The sequence below is a fragment of the Carassius carassius genome, chromosome 49 (assembly GCF_963082965.1).
Source record: "Carassius carassius chromosome 49, fCarCar2.1, whole genome shotgun sequence".
Classification (NCBI taxonomy): Eukaryota; Metazoa; Chordata; class Actinopteri; order Cypriniformes; family Cyprinidae; genus Carassius; species Carassius carassius.
The window spans coordinates 14,784,522-14,794,355 of NC_081803.1; the positions used below are offsets into that span (position 1 = coordinate 14,784,522).

At 39.2% G+C, this 9,834-nt stretch overlaps 2 protein-coding genes across 2 annotated transcripts; one reads left to right on the forward strand and one right to left on the reverse strand.

Annotated features, from left to right (window-relative positions):
- On the forward strand, positions 1–5,812 carry LOC132132778 (klotho-like). Its single transcript, XM_059545302.1, has 5 exons — positions 1–978; positions 1,285–1,795; positions 2,427–2,695; positions 3,092–4,217; positions 5,116–5,812. Exons 1-5 carry the CDS (start codon positions 43–45, stop codon positions 5,454–5,456), a joined length of 3,183 nt encoding a protein of 1,060 aa, XP_059401285.1. The 5' UTR covers positions 1–42; the 3' UTR covers positions 5,457–5,812.
- Positions 5,813–6,103: 291 nt separating this feature from the next.
- LOC132132212 (replication factor C subunit 3) lies at positions 6,104–8,707 on the reverse strand. Its single transcript, XM_059544531.1, has 9 exons — positions 8,498–8,707; positions 8,144–8,281; positions 7,994–8,061; positions 7,816–7,913; positions 7,488–7,669; positions 7,019–7,155; positions 6,754–6,852; positions 6,490–6,559; positions 6,104–6,364 (listed from the first exon to the last, which is right to left on the reverse strand). Exons 1-9 carry the CDS (start codon positions 8,582–8,584, stop codon positions 6,173–6,175), a joined length of 1,071 nt encoding a protein of 356 aa, XP_059400514.1. The 5' UTR covers positions 8,585–8,707; the 3' UTR covers positions 6,104–6,172.
- Positions 8,708–9,834: the final 1,127 nt, after the last annotated feature.

Below are 9,834 nucleotides of genomic sequence, written 5' to 3' on the forward strand. Positions count from 1 at the left end.
GTATAATCATATTTGCCCTATCATACACAAACAGGAGGAAATATGTTATTATGGAGGCTGGAATTGCGCAGTGCTTGGATACCTATTTACCCGTCAAGTGCCTGGGTAATAATTGATAGATTTCCTGAGAGGACAAAAACGGGCCCAGATGGGGCCAAGTGGGTTATACCACAGTTGCAAACGGCTCGGAGTGAGGTAAGAGACACAGTTCACTTGTTTAACAGTTGGAAAGTCGTCCAGTTCTCTGGCACCATGAAAGTACCATGGATTGTTTTGGCGCTTGTGTTGTTCTGTCAGCCACAGTGGACAGCAGCTGCTCCAGGTGCAGGACTGCACACATGGGATAGATTTAGCAAACTTCCATATCCCGGCGACAAAGCCTTCCTCTATGACACTTTCCCTGACAAGTTTATGTGGGCTGTCGGCACAGCTGCCTATTCAGTTGAAGGAGCCTGGGAGAAAGACGGGAAGGGTACGTCCATCTGGGACACTTTCACTCGAGGAGGGACCCGGGTATCCAGAGGCGACGTTGGCAGTGACAGTTATCACAATATCCCGGGAGATCTCCGAGCCCTGCAGCAACTTGGAGTTAGTCACTATCGTTTTTCTCTGTCCTGGCCTCGCATCTTCTCCAACGGCACCAAAGAAAGTTACAACAAAAAAGGTGTGGAGTATTATAAAAATCTAATTCGTGGATTGAAGGAAATTAAAGTGCAGCCCGTGGTGACTTTGTATCATTGGGACCTGCCAGACAGTTTGCAGACCCTGTTTGGAGGATGGAGCAATTTGATTATGGTCGAACTTTTCCGGGAATATGCAGATTTTTGTTTTAAAACATTTGGATCTGATGTGAAATTTTGGATTACCATTGACAATCCTTTTGTCGTGGCCTGGCATGGATATGGAACTGGGGTTGTGGCACCTGGTATCAAAAATGACTCCGATTTGCCTTTCAGAGTTGGACATAATCTACTGAAGGTAATTATTACATGCCGGCAGCCATGTCACCCTGTAGCCCAAGACTGGTTACCCACTGAAGCTAAGTCATTATATGCACATATACTCATTTAAACAATTTAATTAATATATATATATATATATTAGTGTGTGTGTGTTCATGAACAAAAATGTAATGTTTATAAAAACAAAAATATATTAAAACAACTCTTTCAAGGTTTATTTTTTGTTAAATTATGTTTGTTCAGTTTATGTAAAAGTGCAGCATGGTTTCCAAATATAATGTTTTTTATTTATTTATTTATTTTTATCTGTGTTGTCTTTTAGGCTCATGCAGCAGCCTGGCACTTGTATGATGACCTTTATCGTTCCAGTCAGGGTGGGCAAGTGTCCATGGCTCTGGCCTCCCACTGGATCAAACCTAGCAGAACCAGACAGGAGAACAGCAAAGCCTGTCAGTGTTCTCTGGACTTTGTGCTCGGCTGGTTCGCCCGTCCGTTGTTTGTGGACGGAGACTATCCACCTTGCATGAAACGCAATTTGACCCACAGACTGCCGTCCTTCACGGAGACCGAGAGCTTGTATGTTAATGGAACGGCGGACTTCTTTGCCCTGTCTCACGGACCTGCTCTTAGTTTTCAGCTGATCAATGACAGTCTGCGATTTGGCCAGACAGAAGACTTAGGTCTGAGGATGCTGCTGTACTGGGTCCGAGCCGAGTACAACAATCCTCCCATCTTTGTGGTGGAGAGTGGCTGGTATGGAAGTGGCAACATGAAAACAAAGGATGCCAAGCATATGTATTACCTAAAGCGCTTTATTATGGAGACTCTAAAAGGTACATGGATGAACCGAGGGTGTTTGATGAAATGTCAATAAATCATATATCAACCAGTATATTGAGCATTTTGAGATCATCTCATATGTGACCCTGGACCTCAAACCGTCGCTGGGGTATATTTGTAGCAATTGGCGAAAAAAACATTTTATGGGTCACAATTATATATTTTTCTTTTATGCCAAAATTCATTAGGATATTAAGTAAAGATAATTTTCCATGAAGATATTTTTTACATTTCCTACTGTAAATATATAAACACGTAATCTTTGATTAGTAATATGTATTGCTAAGAATTCATTTGGACAACTTTAAAGGTGATTTTCTCAGTATTTAGATTTTTTTTGCACCCTTTTCAGATTCCAGATTTCCAAATAGTTGTATCTCGCCCATATATTGTCCAATCCTAATAAACCATACATCAATGGAAAGCTTTTTATTCAGCTTTCAGATGATGTATAAATCAGTTAAAGTAAAAATGTACACTTAAGACTGGTTTTGTGGTCCAGGGCCACATATATATTTTAATGGTCAAAGGAGCATTTATGATGTAGGCTATACAGACTTATTTAGCATTCCGCATTTCACAATTATTAATTGATTATTAACAATTATTTTCTTCTCTTTAAAGCAATCCGCCTTGACAAAGTAAACGTGATTGGCTACACAGCCTGGTCTCTGTTGGATGGGTATGAGTGGTATCGTGAATATGGAATACGACGAGGGCTATTCTATGTGGATTTCAACACTCCTGATCTGAAAAGAGAGCCAAAGACATCTGCCACTTTCTATAGCAAACTCATAGAGAAGAAAGGCTTCCCCCAGCTGCCCGAGAACCGCCCTGCACAAGGCGTCTTTCCCTGTGACTTTGCCTGGGGAGTTGCAGCCAACTCAATACAGGTACAGGCTTTTTTTAATGCATAGCATAGCTCTTCAGAGAGAGTGACTGACAAAGGAAATTATCCTTTTGGCTAACTCTGGTATATTTATATTTATGTGAATGTTGATTAATGTCATCGTTCCTTTTTAAATACAAAAAAAAAAATCAAATCTAACTGCACAAAATTAAGGAAATTGCTGTACTTTGCACTCTTTGGCCGAGCAAATCGAACTTAGATCGTTTTTGTTTGTCCCATTCAAAGGTCACTTATATAGAACTTAGATTCTGTGTAGATCATACAATGCATTTAACTTTTATCTTTGACCTTTGTTCAAACATTGATATATATATTATTTGCATATTTTTCTAATTTTGTATCTAAAATCATCTGAATGTCTCCTGATCCTGCTTTGAAGGTTGATACTATACCTACCCAGTTTGCCGACCCTAGCGTTTACATCTGGAACATTTCTGGTAACGGAGAGCTGAAAAAGGTCCCGGGTGTGCTGGCGCCCTCTGTGCGCAGGACACACCAATGCGCCAATTACGGCAGCATTCTCCAGCAGGTGTCTGACGTGCACCGTATGCAGGTCTCACACTTCCACTTCTCCCTCAACTGGTCCTCCATCACCCCAACAGGCAGGATGTCTGATGCTAATGAAACACTTCTAAGATACTACCATTGCTTTGTCAGTGAGCTACAAAAGGTTAGCATAACCCCTGTTGTGACCCTTTGGCACCACACAGGGAAACTGTCCAGCCTGCCGGCACCCATTGAGGCTGGTGGCGGCTGGCAGAGCGAGGAGACAGTCCAGGCCTTTGCAGACTATGCCAGGTTGTGTTTCCAACGACTTGGAGCTCATGTCAAGCTGTGGATCACGCTGAATGAACCTAACGATGAGGATCTTGAATACACTGTGGGTCACCAGCTGCTCCGTGCGCATGCTTTAGCTTGGCATGTCTATGACAGCGAGTTTCGTAAAGCTCAAGGCGGCAAGGCATCATTGGTTCTTCATATGGACTGGGTCGAACCTGCGTTTTCTTTCAACAGAGAGGACGTTGAGCCTGCAAACCGAGTCCTGGACTTTCGAGTAGGCTGGTTTGCAGAGCCCATCTTCGGAAGTGGCGACTACCCAGCGGTGATGCGTAGTTGGCTCCAACAGCGAAACAATATTGATCTCTTCAACTACCACTTACCCACATTTAGCAATGAAGATCGGCTGTTGGTTAAAGGAACCTACGATTTCTTCGCCATCAGCCATTTTACTACCTCAATGGTGTATGATGGAGTGGAAGACAAATACACTTTCAAGGACAAGCTGCAGGTACAGCTGATATCTGACGTGACCTGGATCATGTCTCCAAGACGCAACTCTCCTGTTGTCCCCTGGGGTCTTCGCAAGGCACTGAACTGGGTTAACTCTCGATACAAAGGGGTTCCCATTTATGTGATGGCCAATGGAGTTCAGGAGGACATTGCTAGGTTTAAGGATAGCTTGCGGATCTACTACCTTTACAACTACATTAATGAGGCCTTGAAAGGTAAGAAACCATGTAATGTTAGGTATTACACACCAACAGGTAGCTCCAGTGTGGCTTATACCGATCCCAGATTTTAGCTTTTATCAAGAGCAAATAAATTGAGTTGTTTATAACCGTATAGCATGCTACTTACATAAAATTCCTTTCGTTTTTAATGTGGGGTGCAAAACATATAATGCGATGCAATAGAATGATGATTGAAAGATACACACATACATTTTTCTTGTGTACAGCAGGTTTTTCAGAAAGGTTTTTTTTTTCATTCTATTTAGAGGCATTAGAAATTTGCATATCAAATATGATACAGTAGGCTTTAACATTTACTAATTAGGTTATCCTGAAGTGGCTATTTTTTGTTTTTATTGACTCTATTAAAAACAATGTTATTAATTATTCAGATTGTTTAAAATATTAAGGTTATTAAGAATAAAAACAAATTATATACTTATATTTTGTATGTATTATTATATGTTGTTAATTGATAAAATACAAATCTATAAAATCTATAATAAAATGTTATATTTAAATTTTACATCAAGTAATTGTTTAAGATTTATTTGTTTTTTTAGATTCCCAGTACAGTAACTCACTTGAACAAGTTCTGATGAAGCAAAGCAATGCCATTTCTATTTAGGCCTCTAGCAAAGCTCACATTGTACACACACTTCCACGCACAGAAGCTTAATTATTAAACGGAAAACTAGGGAAACAGTTTGCTGATCTCAGGAAAACTGACAAGCCGCTCTTTATCAGAGCTTTGGAAAAAAATATTTGTTTACTATTCCCAAAACACTGGCAAGGCCTTATTTACCTTGTCATCTGAATTCGCTTTGTAGTTACATTACAAGTTCATGAGTTCATGTCAGTCGTTTTCTAACCTCTGATTTGTTTTTTTTAGCATATACTCTGGATGGAGTCAATTTGAAGGGCTATTTTGCCTATGCGTTCAGTGACCGGCGGGACCCAGGCTTTGGCATGTATGGTCATGTGCAGGAGGAGGTCATTTCAAAATCTTCACTGGCCCATTATAAAAACATCATCCACCACAACGGTTTCCCTGCCCCAGGCACGCCTCATCAACAGTGTCCCCTTGCTGCAGTGCACGGCTCTGGACGTTATGTCCTCACCAAGCAGCCTGTCATTGGCTTTCTCTCTCTGGTGAGCTCTTGCATGCTGATCACAGTGGGCCTTGTTATCTACTACTCAGTCAAGAGACACAAATTAACCACCAAAAAATGAAAGGAAATGGTTTCAGGGGACTCCTATATCTCTTAATTTATTTGTTTTAATGGTTAGTTTGACAACATACATATTATACTTTCAAGTTTTTCTTAAATTGTAGTACTTATGGAATTTTGCAATGTGTACTAAATGAACCATGAAGACCTGGACAATTATTTAACTGCAGCTTTACCGTGTAAAAACACTATTTATTTAAGTATATTTGCAATATTTGGTCAAGTCTGCACAACAGTTTTTCATTTTGCATGAGTTGTAAAATAAAAGTTATGGGGGAAAAGTATTTTATTCTGTTATGGTGTATTACAGGCCTTACTGTGGTTAGCTTAGCTAAGTTATGTCACACTCATACTCACATTGTCATATATATATATATATATAAAATACTTTATTAAATAAACATTTAATGTTGCACTAAGTGTCATAGTAAAGTAACTTTGATATCTTTCTATACGTACTCTTATAATTATCTGTATTTTGGACTTTTTAAGTTATATGTAAATTATATTTAGCTTTTCTAAAATTCATGTTTGCAATTTCCATTCCAGTCGTGCTTTACACTGTGAGGGCTTTACTCATTTTATCCTCAATGTGAAATTCTGTACCTCTTGGACTAGATACCCAAATAGCAATAACACCAGGCCAAGAACATTTGAAATGGCATTTATTATGAAAAACAAAAATTAATACATCTTATTCTTTTAGACTACAGTGGCTCAGAACATAAAGTTGTCAAGTCCATCTTCCATAAACTTCTTGTAGATGGCCATGAATTTAGCTACAAAAGCCTCCAGGTGGTAGACTGCTTTGCTGCCCAGCTGCAGTCTGTGTTCGTAGTATGCCGCCATCTGAGCCACCTCAGCCTTCAAGTGTCCATCACAGTTACTTAGCAACTCTGTCACCAGGCCCTTAAATACCATGCAAAGAAACAGTGTCAGTGCAGTGACTCTTAACCATTTTTAATTTAACATTGAAAGTTTAATTCTATTTCACAGAATAAATGATTTCTTTATGCTCAAATAAGCAGCTGTACCTTCATGATGACTTCTGGCGGGATACAGTGAGTCAGAAGTTCATACAATCGTGCCCGGACCTCCAAAAGTCTGCAAAAATACAATAGACAGTTTAGTTTACATCTATACCACCTAAAAACATACCAAGTTATTGAAACCAAAATTATTCAAATCTATCTTAATGTAAAGGATCCAAACCAACTGATAGTTGAATCAAAGGTAAGGGATCGCAGAGGACTTTGAAACCCTGAAAATCAATGCACGCAATTCTAATATGTTCTGACCTTTGAGGGCTCTGCTGGCTGACTATAGCATTAGCGGTCTCTCTGAGGTAAACCTCCCAGTCTGTCTCGGGGATGTCCTGGTCTGGGGAGAATGGATACCTGCAGAAAAGTCAATTTGGGAAAAGATTCAATAAACTGCAAGTGTGGCATACACTTCAGGTGAGTTATGTTCATTCAGAGGCTTCATTTGTGGTTATCACTGGAAAACTGAAAAACATTTGAGCATGTATTTAATTCTCTCAGATCTTTAGTCTTGTTGACTTACTGTTGAACTCGGCAGGCCTCACACATCAGCAGGGCTTTACGAAGGTTACGGCCAGATTTGTCAGCGATCAGTCTGGCCAGTTCAGGAGGAAGCAGCAGTCCCTCCTTCCTGCACACGCCTGACAGAACACTGCACACCTGAGAGGACAAAGGTGGAGTTGTTTTCACTTGTCAAGCACAACACACTTGAACTCTTGAATTTTCAGCATCATTACTCCGGTCTTCAATGTCACATGATCCTTCAGAAATCAATATAATAAACTGATTTGGTGCTGGAGAAACATTTCTCAATATTTTCAATGTAGAAAACTTTCAGTTTGTACTGCTTAATATTTTTATGGAAATCGTGATAGTTTTTTTCAGGATTCTTTAATGAATGTCAAAAAATGTCAAAAGAATTGCATTTATTTGAAACATAAAGAAGACATAAATGTCTTTAATGCCACTTTAAAAAAAATATGTTGCTTCACCTCTTCCACACTTGGTAAGGGGACTCTCACAGCCAGACACCTGCTCCTGATGGGGCCAATCACTTTTGAGGTGGAGTTACAGCACAGGATCAATCGACAAGTGGACATGTACTTCTCCATCGTACGGCGCAAGGCATGCTGGGCATCTTTAGTGAGACGGTCCACCTCTGTCAGCAGCACCACTGTAAAGACATTTGATTATTGCCACTACTCTTACATTACTGTTATATAAGTGTCTGGATCATTAATATAAGATTACCAAATCCAGACGCAGCTCTATTTAACATACGGCTTAATGATCTAACTTAATGAAAGAACAAAGCCAAACCTTTGAACTCCCTTTGAGCACTGGACTGAATCTGCTGAGACTGGGCAACAGTTTTGATCAGTTCCTGAATGACCACACGGTCACTGTTCCCAGCATCACTGAGGAAAACAGACCAGACATCAGGTTCTGCTAGTAAAGGCTCCTAACATACACAGAGTCCAGTACTTCTCTAAATTACCTTGGATTCACCTCTAGATGGTAGTTGCTGGCAATTGTGTTGATTTCAAGCTTCTTTTTAGATGGAGTCTACAAGAGACGAACAGTGATAGTTAATAGTCTGTCACAGTAGTATAAAGCTTAATAGTTAACGGTTTTATTTATTTAATACCGTGATGGACTGGTGTTCAATCCGAAGTTTCTCGACACCGGGTCCGTACAGCTCTCTGAGCACACACATGATCCGGGTTTTCTTACCAGCACCAGTCGGTCCATAAACCAACAAATGTGGAAAATCACCACACTGGACCTGTCAAATTCAAGAACATTATCACAGCTATTGCAAACTACTGTTGCTGCAATGGTAAACATTTAACGTAAAGTATTTTCTTCCAGTAGAGAGCGCAATGATGTAAATTAAATGTAATTCATATTTAGTTGTTTACTGAGTCTAACATAAACACCACCAACAACAGTAAGTTACGTTACGTCTATATATGGAGTAACGTTAGTTTCTGCTTTTTACCAGATTTTTTAGCTGGTTTGCTTGCTCCTTGTGGTAGTCGAGTTTAGCCAAGGACGTTGGTCTGTATTTATCCACCCATAAACTCATTTTGCTCCCTGGTTGACGAGAATATCGCGCCTCTGTGAAACTTGAACAATATTATGTTATCGTGAGCCGCCCGCTCCCGCGAAACTTAAACCCGCGCACAGCGCCGTCAGAACGGCAACTACAGGGAGCGAAGAGGGACAAGTGAGTTCGCGTTTGGTAAAACTCAATTCATCCAAAATCTCAAAATGTATTAAACCTGATTAATCTAGGTCCTGCATACAATAATAAGAGGGATCATGCAAAATGCATGTTATTTTTTTTATTTAGTGCTGACATTAAAGACGTTTTCACAAGACAAAACTGTTAAAATTGTTACCTGGATGATCCACAACAATTTTTGTTTGTTTGTTTGTGATAGTTGTTCAGGAGTCCCTTATTTGTCTTAACAGTTAAACTGCCCGCTCTTCTACAGAAAAATCCTTCAGGTCCCACAAATCCTTTGGTTTTTCAGCATCTTTTGCTTATTTGAACCCTTTTCCAACAATGACTATGATTTTGAGATCCATCTTTTCACACTGAGGACAACTGAGGGACTCATTCGCAACTATTACAAAATGTGCAAACTCCAGCACTTACAGTATTACAGAGGAAAAGAAGGGGGCATCAATCATATATAAAAAGTTTTTTTTTTTTTTTGCAAATGCATTTGCATTTGATTTGTTTGTATTTCATGGAAAAAGAGGTCTTAATAATGCAGACGCTATATTAATAGTGTTCCACTAGATGGCAGTAACAGCTATAGATACAGAAGATGCAGTAGGAGGTCCATTGCCTGAAGATGGACTACATTTCAAATGTTTGCGACACGATTTGTTTTAAGGGAATTAATACGTATATTCAGCAAAGATGTATCAAATTGATCAAAAGTAACAGTAAAGTCATTTACAAAGTTAGAGAAGATTGTCATTTAAAATGAATGCTGTTCTTTTGAACTTTCTACTTATCAAAGAATTCTGAAAAAATGTATCATAGTTTTCATAAAAATATTATGCAGAGCAACTGTTTTCAACACTGATATTAAAAATATTTATTTAGCATCAAATCAGCATATCAGAATGATTTCTGGAGGATCATTTGACACTGAAGACTGGAGTAATGACTTAATAGCTTACATTTTAAAATAGAAAATAGTTGTTTTAAATTGTAGTAATATTTCCCAATATTAATATTTTTACTGTATTTTTGTAAGAGACATCCTTAAAAGACATTTGGAAAATCTTGCCAGCCCCAAACTTTTGATCAGTGGTGTA

Excerpts from the sequence above, each read along its gene's own strand:
- LOC132132778 (XM_059545302.1), top strand. The coding sequence starts at position 43 with ATGTTATTATGGAGGCTGGAATTGCGCAGTGCTTGGATACCTATTTAC. Across the intron at positions 979-1,284 it reads TTGGACATAATCTACTGAAG|GCTCATGCAGCAGCCTGGCA; the intron begins GTAATTATTACA and ends GTTGTCTTTTAG. Across the intron at positions 4,218-5,115 it reads CATTAATGAGGCCTTGAAAG|CATATACTCTGGATGGAGTC; the intron begins GTAAGAAACCAT and ends TGTTTTTTTTAG.
- LOC132132212 (XM_059544531.1), bottom strand. The coding sequence starts at position 8,584 with ATGAGTTTATGGGTGGATAAATACAGACCAACGTCCTTGGCTAAACTC. Across the intron at positions 7,914-7,993 it reads CATCTAGAGGTGAATCCAAG|TGATGCTGGGAACAGTGACC; the intron begins GTAATTTAGAGA and ends TGTTTTCCTCAG. Across the intron at positions 6,365-6,489 it reads CGCCAGAAGTCATCATGAAG|GGCCTGGTGACAGAGTTGCT; the intron begins GTACAGCTGCTT and ends ATGGTATTTAAG.